Source organism: Pieris rapae, chromosome 19, assembly GCF_905147795.1.
Source record: "Pieris rapae chromosome 19, ilPieRapa1.1, whole genome shotgun sequence".
Lineage (NCBI taxonomy): Eukaryota > Metazoa > Arthropoda > Insecta > Lepidoptera > Pieridae > Pieris > Pieris rapae.
The window spans coordinates 1,261,007-1,283,859 of NC_059527.1; the positions used below are offsets into that span (position 1 = coordinate 1,261,007).

Consider the following 22,853-nt stretch of genomic DNA (forward strand, 5'->3'; position numbering starts at 1 on the left):
TACAATATCTTAAGACCTAATAATACAGAGATGAGAGGCTGGCTATCAGTCACTCAGGTCTCTTGTTACAGAGACTAGTCTCTCACTAACACTTCCAAATGTTATCATCTTAGTTTAATCATAATAACCTTGTATGTATATATGAGACGAGAAATAAAGATTATTTATTACTATTATATTATCTGCTAAATTAGTGAGGGGGTAACGATGAATCCCAAAAAAAACAAAATATATTTAAATATAATATATATATATATATATATATATATGATATAAGATATAAGGAATTGACCGGTCCAATATGAGGTATTCCATCAAAGTCGATGTTTTTTGTCCGGTTCCTTTAGTAATGCTGTTGCGTCAGGGGGTGCATGGATTGCTTATGCGAGGCAAAATGGGGGCATAGGTTACGTAACAAGCTATGGCTTACAAACAGTTTGTAAAACAAGAACTTGGGACATGGATAAGCACCAAGATTTACGTTTTGTTTTATACGCGACAGAGGCGTAGCGGGAATTTTCATTTCTCGCGATAAGATACTTCCTAATCGTCGAATTCTGGCTTTAACAGCATTAAACACATTATTTATATATTTTACAGCCTTTGTAGTTCTAACAGCACGCAGCCGCCCCGATCTTTTCTTCGACAGACGGATTTTCAAGGCGTAATATTGTAGTCTATAATGAACTCGAAAAATGTGTGAAATGGCACAAAATCGAACAAAGTTTTTAAAATAATATACGTGTTCCAAATTCAAAATAATTAAAAAGTTGAAAAAAAGAAAAGTTTTTATGTAACAGTATTTATGAATAGACTACAAAGACGTGACAGACATGTTATATACCGCGTTATTAAAATGTTATTTTTATTACCTATCCATAGTAGTTTATTTTTCTCTCAGTATTGCGCTAGGACAGTTTGTTTGTAAGCCGTTGTCATCGCAACGGTATCGTCGCATCTTAATTTTGCGTGCCTACATTTATTTAGAATATGGTCAATGAACTTTCAGTAATGTCAGAGATATTTGGTATAAGACTTGTGCGAAAGAAAATTGTTTTTGGACAACTTGTTTATTGTCTCTGGACTGAGACCTAATTATTATATTTATTTTAGGTTCTGTGGCCTTTAACGAGCTCAGACTACGCCGAGAACTGGCGCTTAATAAATATACCTGTTAAATTTTTTAAATGTTTTATATCGACAGTGATTCAGCTGTACTGCAGTGCTCTGTGTGCCTGATGGGTACATCAGGAGACTTACTTCATCGTCCTCACTAACTGTGTTCTCATAGCTAGAACTAATTCAATGTATTACAGTTTATTGTCCGTTGAGTGAACTGAAAAAAATTCTAATGCATTTTTTAAAGCTTGTTTGTTAAATATAAGAATATATGATTAGATTTTCTTTGTTGTTTAAGGATGTTCTGTTAAAACAGTGTGACGTGTCCAACTCAACTTATGACTTTTCGCTTTTGATTTACATTAGATTTCTTGTAACAGTGATAATGTAAACATGTATATATTAAAATGTATTTAACATTTATTTTGCATTGATTTTTTCCATTTCGTCATTTCCATAAAAGCATCTTAAAATAATTATTTATTTTGTAAATGTGGATGGGATATCGATATATGTTTTAGTAGTAGTGATATATGAAAACCAATTTTTGGCTTAAATATTGGAGAATTACCACTACTACAACTAAGAAACAAGTTTTAATTTTCATCTCAACGACGCTACTGAACGCTAGATGGCGCTAAATAAAAATACAGTTTCAAAATATCGTTTATTACTCAATAATTTAAAACACAAACATTAGAATCATACATTATCATGATTTACACATTATCGACAAAATCTCACAGTTTTATGATAGTATTGTAAAATTAATATTTAAAAAACAGGGCACGTAATACTGTTAGGCTTAAATAAGAGACTAGGTTTTGACGTTTTGATTTGTTAATTTACGGATGTTTTTAAAATCCATCGCTACTAAAATCGTCCCGGGTATGTAAAGTATTGATTCTAATGTAAAACTAAACCTACTATTCAGATCAGAAATAAAATAAAAAAATATAAATTAACCCTATAACAATAAACAAGTCTAATCATACCATTTTATATAAATTTTGTCTCCTCATCACTTAAATATTACAAAAAGAGACAAAAGTGTACTTGAGTTAAAATAGTGCAATTAGACTAATTTGTATTATATGAATTTTGTATTTATTGGAATTTATAAAATTAAAGCAAGCTTTGTGCTTGGAGTACAGACCTTGTTCTAAGATTAACAAATCAATAGACAGAGATTTTTTTGACGTTTCTAGAAATGATACATTTTACCGTAATGGCTGTTGTATACAATAGACAAGACTTCAAAAGACCGATAGCGCATGCGTACAGCCACCACGACTCTGTTATATGACTGACATTGACAATTGACTTGTGTCTGACATTGACATATGACGTGTAACAGCCGGTTTATAATTATTGTAATGTCGTGGATACGCATTTTGGTAATGAATACGTAGAATCATGAATTATTTTATTAGTTTTAATTAAATGCGAGGATTACTATTGGCACTAAACTTACAATTTTATACTTATCATTATAATTATGGAACGTATAATTAAAATTAATAAGTACTTATTTTTAGTGAAAATGCCAATATAATGTACGACTCATTTTTAAATACATTTAAAAAGCAAAAGTATTAGTTAGCGTATAAACTAAATAAAGTATGTTAATTTAATTTCGAAACTTATTCACTAAACACTATTGAAAAAATATTAATTGTTATACAAACTTAATATCTATTTAATCAGATATTGGATACTATTTAAAGGTGGTTCAAATCAATTTTATTTCTTAATATCTAAGAGTACATTTCTATTTAAACAGTCTAAGACTAAGCACACTCAAAACATTGGTCGTTAAGTTTTTTAATAAATAGGTCGTCGTTCTGACTGCTCTAGCGATTGAAGAGTAGAAGAACTAAGCAAAGAAGCAAAAGAATTTAATCGAAACTTAAATATTTTTACAATACCCTACTTGACACTAGATGGCGTTGTTTCTAAACTAGCGCAAAATGTAACTGGTATGGGAAATCGCTTCGTAAACTTAAAGCTAGTCAAGTTTTTAAAACAAAATTCATCCAAACTAGTTAAAGATAGTTTTATAAGAGTATTAAGGTTTTAATCGCGATCCTCCTGTCACCAAATATTGCGTACTGGTCGTGGGATGACAGCTGGTGGCGGCGGTGGTAACATGTCAAACTCTTCCACTATCGTCTTCGGATGGAGAGCACTAATCTTATTGTCTACTGTATACGTCCTAGCGTGAGTGTGGACAATCGCCGGTGGATCGTTTACCAGCCAGTCATCATTTTCTCTAAGGCGTTTCTGTCTGGCTAATTGCCTGTCTCGCAGGTGTTCTAGTCTAGACAGGTGGACTTTGATTTGTTGTGGACTTAGCCCAGTCCGTCCTGACAGCAGAATGTCAGCGTTTTGCTTGTAAGAGCCTTCGGGGTCGCGTCGGTTCCATTGGTAACTGTAAAAAATTGTCCAGAATAAATAAGTCTTATCTTATTTCACTCTTTCGTTCCTTTGTCAAAAACCATCGATAAAAGGATAACCACAGACTATTTTCGTCCCGAAAGAAGATGGGATGATTATGGTTTAACCACATGTTAATGGATGGGTTCATAAAATAATATTGACGAAGATCAGCAAGTACATTATCTAAAACAGGATGGCTTTTTGTTTTGTTTATATTTTGTACTTTATTAACAGAAATCTGAGTGATGGTTACGATTAAGATTCAGGCAATTTCTTTCTTCTTTAGATTATTAAGTCGTATTAAAGTTTAATTTCAGTTTTCTTCTTATCAATTATATTATTTATTTATTAAATTCCACTTATCAGCAAAAGTAAGCTGAGCTCTCAACAATAAAAGTACTTAAACATATTAATGTTTTGTAATTTATATTAACTCCTACTTTTTTACATATAAGCTGTGTAAAAAAGTAAAAAGGTAATGTTAACGAAATCACCAAATAAGAATGCAATACACACAATACTCGTCGAGCGATTTTGCTTATTTTGCCGAAGCCGCGTACAAATTATTTGAAGAAGTCTATTAGGTATGAGAGTTTGCAATTATTTAATCAATTACAATAAATTTGCAATATTGGCGCGTTTCACAAATTCAAAAATACATAAAAGATGCATTTTAGAGTGTACATAGTAGACTAAAATTGGGACGGCTAATGGCGACGTGTATCTCGCTCGTATATACATTAAGTTTCTTATGTAAATAAAAGCCCCCTCCATGGGGGGAAACTATTGTATTCCCATAGGGTGTTTACTTGACCGGCCACTATTATCAAAATAGTAAATTGTCATTTTTGAAAATTTTAATATACATAGAGCATTTTTTTTATAGTACAGGGGGCAAACGGGCAGGAAGCTCACCTGATGTTAAGTGATACCGCCGCCTATGGACACTCTCAATGCCAGAGGGCTCGCGAGTGCGTTGCCGGCCTTTTAATAATTTTCCTACTTACCCAGGGAATGGTCTTGTGAGTCTTCGCTGCGCGTCGGGCCGTGATCGCTTCCTCACCTCGTTCGGTCTCATGTCATACGGTCTCATGTTATTCCTTAGCTTATGCTGGCGTCGTTTCGGCAGTTTTCTTAGAGGGCTGGGTCTTAAATCGTATGACTTTGGGTTTTTGACAGGATTACTGGTGACGTCATTGATTCGCGGGTCGTCGACCTCTCTGCTAACGCTCGGTGCGGTTATTTCGTTGATTTTACCCATTCGTTGGTAACGTCGTCGTAGTTCTTTGAGTTTAGATTTGGGTACTTTTTTGAGTTTCGTCTGGCAGATGAATTGGCGCGGCTCGTAGCAAGTGCGGGCGGCCCAACTGAAATAATTGTAATTATATTATTAATACTTATATAATTATATTCTACATAATTATATTCAAGAGTTGGTGAACATATGTTTAATAATATTAAGGTCATCGATGCTGAATTAAGATAATATTGTATAACATAACTTGTCATAACAAATTATTTAAAACTTCAAAGTCAAAGTCAAATCGTTTATTTGCTAGAATAGTCTTACAATTAGTTACATAAATTACAAAAATCCGCCACATATGAATAGGCATGCAAATGTCATCTTATATTTTATTTATTTATTTATTTATTTGATCTATTGAGTAACAAGGCTAGTTATTACATCTTACATTCCTGACAAATCTTCTGTATGTGTGTTTGTCCTCCTCATCCTTCGGAGCAAATTTAATGATTTTTTACGTGTTAAAGTGATTTCGAAAACAGATAGATTATTTTGGTTCAATTTGTACGCGCCATCCTCTGTCGGGAAGTGGCCCACCAGATGTTACATGATACCGCCGCCCATGGACATTGCCAGGAGGCTCGCAAGTACGTTGCCGGCCTTTAAGAAACTGGTACGCTAATGACGAATATGCCTAGAATTTGTAATGGTCTGAATATGTAACCACTACAGATCAGAGTATTTTATTCGGAGAGGCACTAAACGATGTGTTCAAATACATAAAATTCATTTTCCGATTTGTGAAGGCATACTTTATCGATTGATCGACTCTTTATAAGTGTCACGTATCGTAAAACGTTCATTAGGATGTCGCGATGCATTGTAAGTTGCAAGGACCACACCAGGCGTTGCATTCAAAGTACCGACAGCCATTAAAATTGCATTCACATTGTTAAATGTCGTGCTGAGAAATTCGGCCATAGTAGAAAGTTTAAATACTTCGAAACAGTTAAGCAATTAATAATTTTTAGCATACACTAAATTAGTGTTATAGCTCTGATTAACCTTATAGTAATTTTGTATCACAAAGAACGGTTCGCTGGCCGTCGATACATAAAACAAAAAAAAGATAGTTCATGGTAAATACTTGCAACCTTAATTACTAATTTGAATTAATTAATGTATATATATATTTTCTTTTCTTTTTTTTGTTAAAGAGACTTCGGAGGGCCTCCTTGTACTAGCAAACGTACGAATCGTACTTCCATTTACTGCTATGCATATAGATTTATTACGTTTTTTTTTCCGGGCGACGAGAAGCAAAAAGTTATATCTTTTAAGATTGACAAAGTATTGAACTTCCCGCTTAAAATTTTTAAGTCTGGGTCTTATGACTTAAGCGTCCTAGGTATATGCAAATATACGTATACGCATCAATGCTTTGTGAAACTTATAATACAGGCAAATTTCTGTAAGCCCGCGCATGGGTCACCCGACGGCGCCTTTTAGCCTTGAATTCCCCACGTTTCTGTCATTATATGGATATTTATTCACTCACACCCGCTTTCAACTGTCAAATTGTATTTCCACGTTTGTATAGGGAATATTTCATCGATTTAATATCGACCCTTATAAATCACTTTACACTTATCGAAAACAAGAATAAATGTCGGCAGTTACTTAGATTGCCACATAAGAAATATGTAAAGAAAACGACACTATATACATGTTTTGAGACACTGGGTTCATATACATGCCCATGTACCTGATGTCTCGAATTAACGTAGATTTATGAATTAAATGTTTTAATAATTTTGCTAACATAGTTATACGTATTACTCTACTAACAGTAATTATGAATTCATAACAGTCTGAATTAAATGATTTTTATTTTTATATACAAATGAAAATGAGGTGATTTATGGAATTATAAAGTAAATGATGCTTTTAATAATTAATATATTTTAACAGTTTACTGTAATTTAAAGTTCGTGTTCTAAAGCGTAATTGTGAGTGCTGAAACTATATAACTATTAGCTAAAATGACAGCTCACTAGTGTTTAATTTTGAAGTAGTTCTCTCAACGCCATGAGCTGATGTTGCAACCTTTCGCAAACCCGCTGTACAAAAAGAGAACAATGTGACGCTATTAGGAGTTACCAAGTACCGAAGCAGTTCCGGGGTCTCCATAGGGTCTTCCAGCCGGGTTAATACGCGCAGTCAAAGCTTCGCTACTTTATGGAACCAGCTGCCGTTCCAGGTATTTTGCGAACTGTAACGACTACGGGGCCCAACGGAAGAGGAACCTCAGCCATGGGCTGCGTTAAGCCCTTTAATCTGAAGTTAAAGCCTCCTCGTTTATCTAATACAAAAAGATATTTACCGGTAGAGTAATTCGGGCGTCATAGCAATGCAGTGGAACTGTAGTTCTTCTGGTGTCATCTTCTTCATCTTGCTAAAAGATTGATAATGCATCTCCCTCAATTCGCCGCCCCACTTCCAAGCTTTTGACACGTAGTCATAAATACCGCCGATCCATCGACTTGCTTTCTCTGAAAAGGGTATTTTAAAACATTTAAATTTTCGTATAATAGACTGTTTTAATATACATTCGTCTCTTTTTGACAAATTGTATTTATGAGATGAAAAGTATTTCTGTTGTTCTTATCGCCCCTAGGTGACAAGGGGTTTCCACACGGAAAAAAAAATTGTATGTTAAAAAAAAAAATTAACGATACAGCATTATAAAAAATACATCCCTTTATCGTCATTCCTCTACGATTAACCCCAATTCTATATTTGTTCTTAAAAAACTTATGACATGAACTCTAAGTTTATATAGAAAAAAATTCCCAAATAATAACCAAATTGTTTTCATTCCATAAAACCGAAGTCTCTGGGGTAGTCTAGCTAGCTAGCTAGAGGTACCAAAAAATAGGCTAGTCATTAAGGAGAAACGGAGTTCGCAGGGGCAGCTATCTATATTAGAAAATAAATATTTGTATATGTCAATGACGTAAAACGTTCACAGATTTTTCGATAAACGTTTAATGGTATAGTGGTGCGGTTTGGCGGCTTAGTAAATTAAAAAAAAATCTGTTTTTTTTTAAATATTTTTCTAACTTAAAAGATATATAAGTTGGTTTCATAGTGACTAATGTATAAACATAAAAAGAAAACAATAAAAATACTTACCGATACCAGGTCTGTTCAGATAGTTGCGTAGATTTCTGTCCTCCCAACGCGCTGGTACTGATAAATTTCCACCTCGGTCCTGTAAAAAATATATCGTATTTATTGAACTGTGGCTGGACAATAAAGAAAAACATCGTAAGGAAAACGCATGCCTTAGACCAACAAACTGACAACGATTTGGACAGAGATATAGAAACTTGAATTTCATAATATTTGACAGTAACTCTTATTAAATAAACACGTTTGAATTTAATACCATTATATTAAAATGTACACAGAACCACCAGTATAAAACTCAAAACAAAACTAATTTAAGCGTACAACCAACCAGGCTCTGGACGAAAAACCACTCCTTACATAAAGTGTATTCGTTTTTTACAACAAATTTCCAAGCGAAATTAAAGAATTATCATTAAATAAATTCAAAGTTCTCGATAAACGTAAATTAATCAATAAAGCCTTTATAAATTTGATGAATATTTAAATGATCCTAATCCTTGGGATTGATTTGCTCCAGCTCAAACAATTTTTATGACTCATAACTTAGCGATAGAGAAGAGTGGCGGAAAGTTTCTTGCCAGTTCTTCTTGATCGCCTGCTGACATGCGAACTGGTATTAAATGTAAATTTAGAATTAATTTAAGTTATTTTTCGACTTCAAAAGTTTACTTGTAAAATATATAAATAAAGTTATTTTGAATTTTGACTTTGAACACAGATCATTTTACTTGACATGTTTTAAAATAATATGATTCACTAGTGTTGTAATATGATTCAACATTTTCATATATTTTTAATTTATGTTGTTAACGGCTATTGATTGATTGGTGTCAATACCGTCGTCCGACATTATTTAAACAGTCAAAGCGCACGTCCGGCGCAGTCGTCGATCGAAAAGCAACTCAAGACTCAAGTACTCGTACTCCACGTGCGATTCTACGCACTACTGACATATTGACTTTGACAATTGACACATTGCCATGTAGAACCTGTAAGAAGTCTATGATATTGCGTGGTGTTACAATTCTAATAAAACAAATGACATCGTGTTCTTTTATAACAATATGATCCTGACATGTTTTACAACATTTTGTTGACATGAACGGTGTTGCGTTACCCGTATAAATAAATTATTTTTTAATAAATTTAATTTACAAAACGACACTAATGAATGGTAATAAGAAATGTTCTTATATGCATTTTGTTTAATAATAATTATAATAAATCGTTTATTTGCAAATAAAGAAAGACTGATCGATTATAAAAAATCAGGACAATGAGCCATATAAAAATAAGTATGCGAATGTCATATCATAATGTCATAAATAAGTTATTTAAGGTCTAAATACACTTTGCCTTTACAAATTTATTAGTTTTTGTATTTTTTACTCATAAGATGAGATTTAATCGCAATTAAGTGTTTAGTGACTTTCATGTAAAGGCCTTCAAAAATTGCCTTGTAAAATCCTTCTGGCAATGTGTTAAAGGCGGCGGCGGTATCGTTTGCCTCTCAATTCATGAAAAAGGATTATATTAGCTGTTAGTCTCTTAATGAATCTAAATTTGAGAATGGAACAAAATAATCCTAATGCTATCGTAAAACCTTTTTCAGAAAATAAATTTTGTCGACATTTATCTTTATCTAACTAAAGACCATTTGCAAGATATGGGCACCTAAGGATATTATTTTAAAAGGAATTAAAGTTAGTGAAAAAGTCTTTACTACCGACTACTGGCCGACTACATTTTAAAGAATTCATCAAAAATTTAAAAAGAAATTACCAGAATTCACTTCACGCGTACACGATTATAAGTTACAGACTACATCAAACAATCAACTTTCATTTAATTAACTGAAATCGATCTTACAACGAAAAAGGTGCCCATTTTGCAAAAAGCTTATGTATTTTGCTTATATTCTCATACATTTTGCTATCACGAAATATATAGATTAATCACATATAGGTTATTTCGTTGCACCTGTAAAAAGTAAAAAGGGCACAATTTTTTTTGAGCCAACCCTACTAAGGGTAAACAAGCCGTATTCCGAAACGCGATATCGATGACTTTAACATTCGTACGTAGTGTTTGTGATGTCATCGCTAGGCGGGTGTTTCATTGGCAATTGTTCCCAATTTACGACTTCTTAGAAACCAATATTATATACAATATATTACTATTTGGGTGGCATTGACTTTAAATGATATACACGCGTTATTTCTGATAGTTGCCTGAAAGAGATAGATAGAAACCGATAAGGCAACGTACAGGTTATATTCACCAAAATCAAAGGTCCCGGCTGAATTCTATTGTCTGAATACAACTCCTTTTTTCAGAAATTCTTAATAACAACGTCATCAGCTGTCACCACTATTGGTTTTTACGACCAAATATGAGTAGTTTCTTCGATATCATAACAGATTTCGACTGTAATTTATTACTGTATTCTTTGCAAGGAAATATAAAGTAAAAACTTAAACATTTCATTATGTTTCATAACCTTTATTTTTTCCATGCCCCTGATAATTTTTAATATCCAATAATGAATTGTTTACTACAATAACTAAATTAAAAGTTTGATAAATAAATAACCAGGAAATTGTTAACAAAACAAAGTATGATTTAAACACAATGCAAAACTGAAATTCAACTTCCAAGTATTTATAATAAATGCGAGTAGCCCAGTTCAACAATCAAATTGCCTTTGGTGATACCGACAGTTATTCTGGTCTGATAATGAGTGTTTGGTTCGCGATCCCAAGATTAGCGCCAGCGCTACGAATATTAAACGAACTATTTCGAAATAGTAGACAAAAACATCGGAATCGTTGTTACTATTGGAAGCTACATAGAAAGGGAGTTGTGGATGTAGCTATGATATTATTAATAATTGTTCCGAAGTTATAGTATTATAGTGTGTATAGGAGGGAGGAAAGGATGGAGGAAGCTAAGAACAGATCTGTTCAGATTTCACGTGAATATTCACCTACGGCTGACGCGTAGATGTGTAGTACCTACGAGGCATGTAAAAAAGTAAATAAAATTAAATTAAAATAAGAATAATTTTATAGATACTCCTGACATTTAATACATATAAATTTAACCCCACATTTATAGTCCACTGGCTGGCAATTATACAAGATCCAAATGGAAAATTTAAGACCTTTACCCAAAAAGGGTCCATGATGAAGAACACAAAGAAACCGAAATAACAAAAACTAACGTCGATTAAGTGTACAATGTGTATTGTGTGTATATATATATGAATCATTTGATTTGTATAAATTAATAATATCCTTTTATTATTGCCTTAAGGCTAATATGTTAAACTTATGACAAAAGTTTAAACAATCCATAAAAGTTTAGTAGACAATAAAAAGCAGGAAATTGTGTTATTAACCCAATTTGAATCTAGCATTCTAATGTTTTAACAATGATTCATAGTAGTAAAAAATCGTATTAATCTTTTTATGGGAATGCATAGTTCCCATTTGTAAAACTTTACGCTAGCGAAAATTTTGTTGAAGACTGTAAGAATATGTATTATGGAACAGCAATTTTTAGTTCCTAATTGTGTCACGAGAGGTCCTTTATTACTTCTATCGTTTACCTCGAAACAGCTGTAAAGTTTGACATTGAGAATCACATATTATATATATTTGGTAAGTGTTCACAGATTCAACTGTAGGTTAAAAGACTAAGGGCCTGTTTCACAATGTCCGGATAAGTTCCAAAAAAGCTATTTATTACTTATTGGTAGGATAAATAGTATTTTTGCGTTTCACAACTGTCAGATAGCGCTATACGTCATGAAATGCGAAGAATCTTATTTGGAACTTTTATCTTTCGAATAATTTGTGTTGCATAGCTATTTGGCACTTTATCCATACATTGTGAAATAGGCCCTTAGTATCAATAATAATCAAGTAAGGACACTATACACGCGTATATTAATAATAATTATTGTGTTGGTATCTTTTCCTAAATATTTAGTAGGATAGTGTGACTGCACCCATCATTTAGATGTAGTCCATTGCATGTAACGGCAAGCCTTCCCGCTATGACTATCAGGATTTAATGGAATATATTTGAATGAATAAATGGGTATGAATACATCTAATACATGTGTAATAAATTTAAACACCCATAACCTGTCTAGGAAAATGAGATTTTTAAAGCGATAAAATTTTCTCGTTTAATATTTTAGAAAGTATTTTATAAGGTAATAAATCTGTATAAACTCTCATTGCGTTCTCAGAATCCTTATCGTACGTGGTTTATGATGATTGCGATTTCGATAAGAACTTCGGAATACAAGGTTATGTGAATTTTGGTGTCAATATTTACATGTAAGCGATGACATACAGATCTATAATAGTGCAGTCTTTATGTCACTGTCAAAATTTAAGGATGATAGCCACAGAGTTCAATTTATTTATTTTTAATCATTGTTTAAAACGCTTGTGTGTGCATATAATATAACCTTTATGGTTCTCTAACCCAGAGGTCAAACGCTTGAATCCTATGCACTATTGTTTTTTTTTTTTATTTACAAACGGGCACCTGAATTTAAATGATAGTGTCGCCCATGGACACACTTAATGTCATGCCAGAGCGCCGCTCGCAAGTGCGATGCCGGCCTTTAGAAGAATTAATACGCTCATCTTGAAGGATGCCAAGTCAAATTGGTTCGAAAATACTAACGTGGGCAGATGGTGCCACACAGTGATAGGTACGCGACAAAAACTGCCTTAAAAACACTCAGTTGTGGAATGACGGATGTCGAGGCGATACGGATTATGCCTCGACGACCGGCAGACTTCGTGAAGACAAGGGCGCTTTGGCTATCCAGCTTTCAGGAGGGGGTAACATAGTCATTTACGTTTGCTATCATACAAAGTTGTTATAATATATTTATCAAATATTGAAGGTATTTAAGTTACATAAAATTGTGACAGAAGACGTTACAGAGGCTCCAGGGTCGCTGTCGCATTCTACCGGGAACTCAACCTTCGGTGCATACACTGATAGGACGTAGGAGATGGGCATATTTTTCCTTGTTTACTTCTTCTACCCCTAGGATTTGTCCTACAGCGCTCCCTCTCTGTTTTCCCTGTCCTACCAGGGAGACAGCTCGATGATTTATGAGATTGCAGTTTGCAACCATATGCTTGAAATATATATATATACAAAAAAATAATATTCGAGTTAACCAAAGACAGAAGACGAATTTGCTCATAAAACAAAAGAATAACACATCTGCTAAAAACGTGAAGTGCTACTGGATATATTCTGAAATCTTAATAGATTTCTTAATGAATCCGTAGGAATATCGTTTGACCGTAGACAAAAGTCTAGACTAAAGTAATTTTTAAATCTGCTTCAAAGATACCGCATCTATCACTATCGTTTTGGCGTTGACATCTGTTTATTTTCTTTTACAACGCCGATAAAGTATGAAGAAGTGGTCCCATATGTTACAAGGCGCCAGTAGTTTGTTATAATAATACCTATGCGTGTGATGAAAATGTTTTTTTTCTACTTTTAACTATAAAGTCTACAAAATACTACAAAAATTATAGTAATGTATAAGGGATGTTAGGCAAATATTTTAATATTTATTTTTAGTAAATTTATTTGTAGTAGTATTTAAAGGGTTAGTTAGTGTAAAAGTCACATTACGAAAACGTGAACCGTCCAAATTTCATGAAAATTGCTTCAGTAGTGTTTGAGATACGGGCGAATTTCTGCAGGGTATATATACATATAGGTAAATAGTGATTTATGGTATTTAATAAGTTTATTAAAAAAAACTTCTTTGTAAATTAATTATTATTAAGGTAAAAGCCCCAATAGATTTTCATGGACTTACCAGTCAGTATATGATTACTCCAAGTATTTGTATATCTATATTCACACTATTAACAAAATTTATAATTGCTAATGATAATATAAATAAATAAAAATTAATAAAATGCGACATAATTGCCATCTAAAGTTCTAATATGTAATTACTAATCGAATACATCAACCAATAGCGAGTAATTTTTCTCGATCTATTTTTCTCACTCTCTCTCAATCGCTCTCTCCCTTTTCATCGACAAAAATGCTGCACATCTTCGTGACGTTTTATCCGTAAAAAAAATTTATCCTCATGCGCCTAAAGCAGTTACACTTCAAAAAATGTTTTATTTGCAAAAAGATGCATTTAATTGAAATACAACTAAAATTAATTATAATAAATCACTCTCTAGATTTCCATTATAAAATATATTTATTTCAGATGCAAATACATTAATGGCTGAACTAGACCGTGCGCAAAACTGCGAAAAGAATTAACTGCATTGCAATGATTCAGAGCAATAAATCTAGTATCTTCTAAAGAAATCCTCCCAAGCGTGCCGTTAACCAGTGGCGCTAAAAATTTTTTTAGGTCTGGTCCTCATAAGTCTGCATCTGTTTCATGATACATGCCTTCGACTTGGCTCTGAGGCATGCCATTATTCACGATGCTTTCCTTCACAGTTCGTGCGAATGTTATAAATATACAGCATATGTCGAATGAAACACTTGAGAGCATGGTAAAAAAAAAATCTCTTGCTAGCTGTCTAATATTCTGATACATGTAATTGATATGTATGTGTATGTTGTAATCACATATTATCTTGTATTGTATGCGTACACCTTGTTTTAGAACATAAAAATAAACAAAAAAATTTAATCAAAATCCCTTTTAACCGATATTGCGTGGTACTTACATGGAACGTAGTCGTCTATACGGCATGGAGCGTACATCGTTTGATAAATTATCACAGAATTCAAGTCTTTGAGATTCACAAGATATTGCTCGAAATTATGTCAGGTTACGAACTTTTTCGTCCACCAATACTATACGATTTCTGTTTAAAAAATCGTTTCGCCACATTAAACGATTATACCATCGTGTTTCCACCAAAACCCAAGATTGTGTTAATAGCAATAAATCAACTGTATGTATCAATCAATTGGTTTTAAATACTTGTGTTTTTATAGTTCGGAACATTAAACGTAAGCGGTCTATTTTTGTATGGAATCTCTGCCGCGTAAATATTTTGACGTACACGAATAAAGATCACCACAGATTATAGTAACAATATATTGTATAGTCTCTAGTTAGTATCGATTTTAAAGCAGATATTGCTTTTTTTTAATATGACAGGAATGTTAATTCGTAATTTAATATAAGGCAATAGCACAAACAAAAACAAAAACTCTGTACTGATATAATAAAGAGAAAATATATAGTGTATTTATGTTAAAACTTGCTTACTTCCTACATATATTTTTTCCTGATGTCTGATACTTTCAAAATATATAAGAAAAATTGTCTCGCCGTAGGAAGCCGACAGAATTCGAAAAATTACTAAACAAAGCTTAGTTTTAAAGCCATTGAAAAAAAAACACAATTTTCCGAAGCATCTTCAATTTGATAAACGGCGTGTTTAGTAGAAACCTCTGACTTTGTTAGTGGGTTTTTCAGCTCATAAATCTATAAAGAGCTACATACAGTAAACAGTTGCCATGTAATTCCCGCGTAGAAGTCGCTATGAAAGTGTAAATGTATGTCTCGTCTTCAAACGGTCTGATCATCAAAGTTGTCTAATAAATAATCTTTATGCATTCAATAATACAACATTTTCTCCCGGAGAGTGTAATGTGTATGAATGTGTAACGACATGTTAGGTCTCAGTATCATCATAAACTCTGCGTAAGGTGTGTTCAGAAGCGAGGCCTTTCACCTTTTTCATTATGGGCGGTGAGCGGGTAGAGCTTATTCAATTTATTGTACATGTAGTCTGCATATTGCGTCTGGCGAAGTCAGTCCCTACTGTCTGACCGTATTTTTAAGAAACAGCCTACAATCAAATCAAACATCCTTTGTTTACTTACAAGAGGCAACGCTAGTTTGCGAGTACTAACAACTTTTTTTGCTGGACCTTTGCAATTTAATAAACATAGATAAAAATATGTAATTGTTATTATTAAGTACATAATTATCAGGCATACATTATATATGTCTTTCATAGCTCTGTGATTTATTAAATATTGCTTTTTTTTGTATATACGATTTTATTTTTATCGATTTAGCGTTGTTGTTGTAATGGGCGAAATAAAGATTAAAATCAATTTAAAAAAAATGTTCTACCAATAAAGAGGTTTACAAATTCTTCAATAAGTATTTAGTTTAGTAAGTACCAAAATAATGAATCTTTAGTATCTGAAAACGTATTTTGAGAAATTTATATCTTAGCTTAAATTAATCGGGTTTTATAATAAGCAACTGCTTAAAGTAATCTGTGTAGCCCTTAAGATACATAGCAACATTAATGTCACGAAGGTGATCGTAAACATAAAATGTTGAAGAAGACATTGTAACATATAACTTATTTAATACGTCGCTCACGAAAAATAGATTTCCCGTTTAAATAAAAAAATCGTATAAAATAATAACGAATCTTATAAATTCTTTAATACTGTTTTATTTCAATAATTTGTTTATTTAGTAGTTAAGTAAATAAATATTAAAAAAAGAGTTATTAGAAGATATAAGAATTAACGTGTGTACTTATGTACACACGTTATGATTTTATGATTTTTGGGTCCAAAACAAGCCTGTTTTCGCGAGATGTTTTCCTTCACCGTTAGAGCTAATGTTAAACGCACACATAGAAATATAAGACGTCCATTGATGAACAGCTAACGATCAAACCTATGACCTCAGGGATGAGAGTCGCACGCCGAAGCCACACTTCTCACACGTAAGAAATAGCCGACACGCTTTTCTTAATATGCAGTCTATAAGTAGGTCTAAGTACGTGAAAAAGATTTCTGTTCCAATTTTATAATTTCAATTTTAAAATAGCATTTTCCAGCTATTTCAAATGACGAAGCGGTCCAACGATGTTTACATTACACAGAGCGTGGGAATGCGATTATAATTTTCGCTCTGAATTTTTCAGCCAACTGGGTTAGTCAGGCGAGATGTATCTATCATTGCCAAACGGCTGTTTTGTTTCCATTATGTATATTCGGATATTGTTTCAATATGAATTGCCTTAGGATTATTTTCGGAGTCCTAACGAAAACGGAAATTCGCGGCAAGAAGTGTCTTACACCCGAAGCCAATAATTAATCCACAATCTGAATCCAAATCAGACCGTGACTGTCGATCGATCTCCTATCTGCATCCCAATAACCAAACCCTAAGAAGTCAATCCATTTTTGGTGATGCATAGAATGCAACCTCTTCGCTCTTTACACTCATATTTAATAATTAATACATATAAACCTAGTCTATTCCCATAACAACGATCCTACCTACCACGGATAACTTGTATATACAGAAGGCTATTATAATCCGTCGATTGGTTATTGGCACACTTTTATGAATATGAATTGTAAAAATGGATTAATGTAGGTTATTGGGTTTGGGCGTTAAGCGGAACGCCAGACGTCAAGGTGACAATGATGGAAGATTTATATCTTTCAAAAGAATTTTAAACTATTTTTGTACAATATCGCACACGTTTAAGGCGGAACTAAATTATATACAATTGTTTTATGATGTCAGACTTTTATATAATGAACGTCACATTTGCATCATAGCCAATTTTTTCGACCTATTAACCTTATAACCAATAGACAAAATCGTCTAAATAAGGTCAATCAGGAATGACCCGGTTGCTATATTTCACTATTCAGTAACCTAGAGCTGTCATTCTAATTATCCTACGTGTCCTATTTATTACAAACAGTATTATTACAACACTGATGGCGTCAATAATGGCGCCAGCTTGACGTTGACAGTTATGACAGTCTATGGTTTGAGTTAAATGCGACTTACTCTTTGACGCGTGTAGTGTGTATACAAAAATATTTTTTTAAAGTCTTGTATTTAATTTTATTTAGGTACTTTCATTTTGTCTATTGTAAGTGGTGTGCTATACTTACAATAAAAATTACAGATAAGAACTTCGTTTTTAGATACGGTTGTCAAATCATCTTACAGAATGATATGTGTTTCTTGATATTCAATCCTGGAACGATTCTCTTCAATAACAATTAGTTTTTAATATTAAATATGTTCTTCAACTAATAAAGGCTTATAAGTAAGAAATTTAATTTGTTCGTTAATGATAAAAATTGTACATAAAGGGATCTTATTGATATTTGTAGGTGATAAACGCTTCATAAGCTTTTAACTTGCACCAATTCATCTTGACATTGCTCTTAAATTTCATTGAACGAGGCGGTTACTTCATTGCATCGAAATGTTACGTGATGTATGACGTCATGGTATATAATCTTGTATATAATGAGATTTATTGCATATATCCAATGTTTGATTTAATAATTTTAATTCATATTATATAATATATAATCTAATATAATCATAGGTGACACAACAAATGACATTTTATAGTATAGTATTCTTTAGGTTTACTTTTAAAATTTTAATTATTGCATTACATTTTCAATTAACTTAGAACACAAAAACACCAAAAAACCACTAAGGCCTAACCTTGGTGCTTGAAAGGCACTTGGTCACATCACTATAAAAATATTTATACATATTTAAAAATCAAGGAGTTAATAGAAAAAAAATGTATTGTTTCTACTTATGCATTCAAATGCATACAGAAGCGAAACGAAAACATTAAATAAACAGAGATAAATAACGTTTTTATACTATATACATAACATCAACTATAAATTTGTGGAGCTAAGTATTTTATTTTAGTATTTTTATTAGTTATCGTTTTCTCTAAATATATAAGGTTGCTGATATAGAATTAATATCATAGCGGTTGAATAGAATTTATACTGTTAAAACTGTTATTTTTAAGGTTTCATTACTTACTTTATTGCCATGTATTTTTCACATCATTAAATTCACGGCCATGAAACAAGATTAACCATACTTTTCACGGTTGCCATATTTGGTGGTTTATTCGATGTATTGAATATATATAAATTGTTTTTGCTGGCGTATAATTGACTTACCACCCTTGGGACAAAGTGAAATTGTTAAATATCTCGTTACACGTATGTTAATCAATATATTTTTTAATAAATTTATTATTATTTAAACGATCCTAATCCTTGGGCTTGATTTGCCATTCAAATATGTATGCCTTACAAACAATTTGTATAACGCAAACCTTGGTGTATAAATGAGTGGTCAGTTCTTGGCAGTTCTTGTTGCCCGCTCTACGCCCTTGATTTGCGAACTGATAGTAAATGTTAATGTTCTTATGAACACAAACATAAAATAAGTCAATTTAACATCTTTTCTGTTGACATTCATAAGTGTACTTGGTTATCTATATGAATTAAATTATTTTGAGTTTGAGATTGGTAATGATTTTGAAGTTAATATTGATAAAAACGGTATAGGTAAGAAACGAAATTAATAAAACGCACTTGCGAGCCTACTAGCACTGGGAGTGCCCCATGGGCGGCGGTATTACTTAACATCAGGTGAGCCTTCTGCCTCCTCCTGGAATAATTTGAGATATAAGTGTAATTTGCTTTATAGTCTCTTTTTATACCTACCTCTTTTACTACCTATACTAACGGAGGATTTAAATAAAAAACTAGTTTTAATTTAGTGTATATATTGTGGTTAAAAGCTTATTTATTTTTAATATTTAAATCAGTATCAACGTGAAAGCCTTTTAGCCTCGATTTATGTTACTGCCAGCTAGTCTTACCTAAAATAGCAAAGGACTCTTGTAATATGACGTCAACTCCATTGTCTTGTCAGTCATATAGATTGTTGATATAAGTAAAAGTTATAATTTATAGTAGCAGTACTAGCTGATCCGTTTGAAAAATCCTCTAGTTCGACCTAGATTTCTTTTAATGCATACAAAATTTTACATTTAATTTTCTGTCTCTAACACATTAAATTTAAAAAAATGTTAGTCTTAATTAAATTCCGTTTTAATTTGTTTTTAATAGATTGCAATAAATTAGAATTCGCCGTGTGACAGATTCAAAAGCAATGTCGTCAGAAGATATTAGGCAATCAAATTTTTTTTTACCATATACCTAACCTATATAGTAATAATAATAATTAAAAATTAATTAATTAAATCAATTTTAAGGTTAGTTATTAGGTATATTATAGGCCCACTGGTGAAATAACCTGTGAAAGAGGTTATTTCACCAGTGCAATCAGTCAACCCCCTTCCTAGTGGGAGTGCCATGCTGTTGCTTTCGGGCTTCAGCCAAATGGGCAGGCACGACCGGGGCAGTACCACTGTCTCACAGAAAACCGGCGTGAAGTGATGCAATAGGTTTATCTTATTGTACTCGCGTTTCGTTCGGTGAGTGAGACTCCCGGAGCCCATCCCCCCCCCCCCTTCCCCAGAGTATGACGGTGCAGTTTAAAGAAAGATTACCCCAGGGGGGTACCACACGTGGAGAATCCCCCTCTGGGCGTCCATCATCGGAACAATCAGTATCCGGTGGTGGATGCACAGGCTGCCCTTCGTATTCTGGGGTGGGCAAAAACTGCGCTCTAAACAAAACATCCAGTTCTAGTTTCAGGTTTCGATCTCGGGGCAAACGGAAGAATTCGCCGAAGGCAACCCCTTCCACGCTCACAGTGGACTTCACCAATGTTAGGGGGCTCAACTCAAACCTAAGCGCGGTTCACTTTCACCTTGAATCTGCGAAGCCGGCCTTATTCTTCCTCACTGAGACTCAGATATCCTCCCCGGCTGATACTTCTTACCTCTCCTACCCGGGGTACAAATTGGAACATTCATTTGTGCCGCGGGCGGGAGTTTGCGTGTACGTCAGAGAGGATATCTGTTCTCGTCGCCTCGGGACGCTTGAAGGAAGGGACCTATCTAACCTCTGGCTCCGCATAGACTGCGATGACCATCCGCGATTCTATGCGTGCCTGTATAGGTCCCATAGCGGAAATGACGAAACTGACCGACTCATCGAGCACATCCAAATGGCTACAGATTCCCTGCTTGAAAGGGTTCCTACCGCCGAAATCGTGATACTTGGCGATTTTAACGCCCACCATGCCGATTGGCTCGGCTCTGAAACCACCGATCACGCGGGAAGATCCTTTCACGACTTTGCTTTAGCCTACGACCTGACACAAATGGTCCCTGCGATTACGCGAATACCAGATGTGGACGGTCATAAACCCTCTTTGTTGGACCTTCTGCTGACTTCGCATCCGGAGAACTATCAAGTCTCCGTTGACCCGCCATTGGGTTCATCGGATCATTGTGTGGTCCGGAGTACTGTGCCATCTACGCGCCCTTCGCGGTCGCGCTTTTTGGGTTTTCGCCGTATTTGGCACTACAAGTCAGCAGATTGGGACGGGATGCGGTCTTTCTTTGCGTCCTACCCTTGGGGGCCTATTTGCTTTTCGTCTGAAGCTCCAGATTCCGTCGCTGCCTCTGTCGCCGAAGTGGTTCTGCAGGGAATGGAACTCTTTATTCCTTTTTCTGCGGTGCCGATCGGTGGCAAGTCTCAGCCCTGGTTTAAGCGTTCTTGCAAGACAGCCTCGCGTCGAAAGCGAGAATGCTTTAAGGCATGGGCAGAAGCGGCGAAATCTCGTGATGCTAATACCAGCGAACTCAAAAAAGCATATAACTCAGCCTCCAGGTCCTTCAAACGGGAAATCACTAAAGCAAAGTCAGAGCACATTGCCAGATTTGGCGAGAGATTGGCCCAACTCCCTTCGGGGACTCGAGCCTTCTGGTCTCTAGCCAAAGCTGTCCAAGGGAATTTTTGTCAGCCCTCCATTCCACCATTGCACAGGGAGGATGACTCGCTGGCCCACACTGCGAAGGAGAAGGCCGACCTTTTAGGCTGTCTCTTCGCGTCCAACTCGACTTTGGATGACCGAGGGAGATCACCACCGAGCATTTCACGGTGTGATTCTTCGATGCCGGAAGTTACATTCCGGCAACGTGCTGTCCGTAAAGCATTATCTTGCTTGGACATACATAAGTCGAGCGGGCCGGATGGTATTCCTCCAATTGTGCTGCGTACTTGTGCTCCTGAGTTGGCTCCGGTCTTAACGCGCCTTTTCCGGTACCTGTACTCGCTTGGCACTGTCCCGGAGTGCTGGAAGATCGCATCGATACATCCGATCCCTAAAAAAGGCGATCGCTCCGATCCGTCCAACTATCGCCCAATAGCGATAACCTCCTTGTTCTCCAAAATAATGGAATCCATTATTAATTGCCAGCTCCTGGAGTATCTGGAGGGCCACCAGCTGATAAGTGACTCTCAGTACGGCTTTCGTCGTGGTCGTTCGGCTGGTGACCTTCTTGTATACCTTACGCATAGATGGGCGGAGGCAATTGAGTCCAAGGGGGAGGCTCTAGCGGTTAGTTTGGACATAGCGAAAGCCTTCGATCGGGTGTGGCACAGAGCACTGCTCTCGAAGCTTCCAGCCTATGGGCTTCCCGAGAAATTATGCGATTGGATCTCCAGCTTTCTGGCCGATCGGAGCATCAAGGTCGTCATCGACGGAGCATGTTCCGACCTTAAACCCGTGAACGCTGGGGTCCCACAAGGCTGTGTTTTATCCCCGACCCTGTTTCTTCTGCATATCAATGATATGTTGCAACTTAGCAACATTCACTGCTATGCGGATGACAGCACTGGGGACACTCTTTACACTGGCCGGGCAAGTATTTCTCGGGCAGATGTCGATGAGTACCGGAACAAACTTGTGTCTGAAGTAGAAACCCTACTACGTGGAGTCTCTGACTGGGGCAGACTAAACCTAGTCCAATTTAACCCCAAAAAGACACAAGTTTGCGCGTTTTCC

General features: G+C 34.8%; 1 protein-coding gene across 1 annotated transcript in view; it reads right to left on the minus strand.

Moving 5' to 3' along the window:
• Nucleotides 1-2,369: 2,369 nt before the first annotated feature.
• Nucleotides 2,370-22,853, minus strand: part of LOC110997869 — a 107,325-nt gene continuing 86,841 nt past the window's right edge. Inside the window, exons 4-7 of the mRNA XM_022266225.2 lie at nucleotides 8,000-8,078; nucleotides 7,188-7,356; nucleotides 4,566-4,925; nucleotides 2,370-3,550 (exon numbers count right to left, since the gene is read on the minus strand). Coding sequence (XP_022121917.2) covers nucleotides 3,214-3,550; nucleotides 4,566-4,925; nucleotides 7,188-7,356; nucleotides 8,000-8,078 — 945 coding nt within the window. The 3' untranslated portion in view covers nucleotides 2,370-3,213. The remainder of the gene's footprint in view (nucleotides 3,551-4,565; nucleotides 4,926-7,187; nucleotides 7,357-7,999; nucleotides 8,079-22,853) is intronic.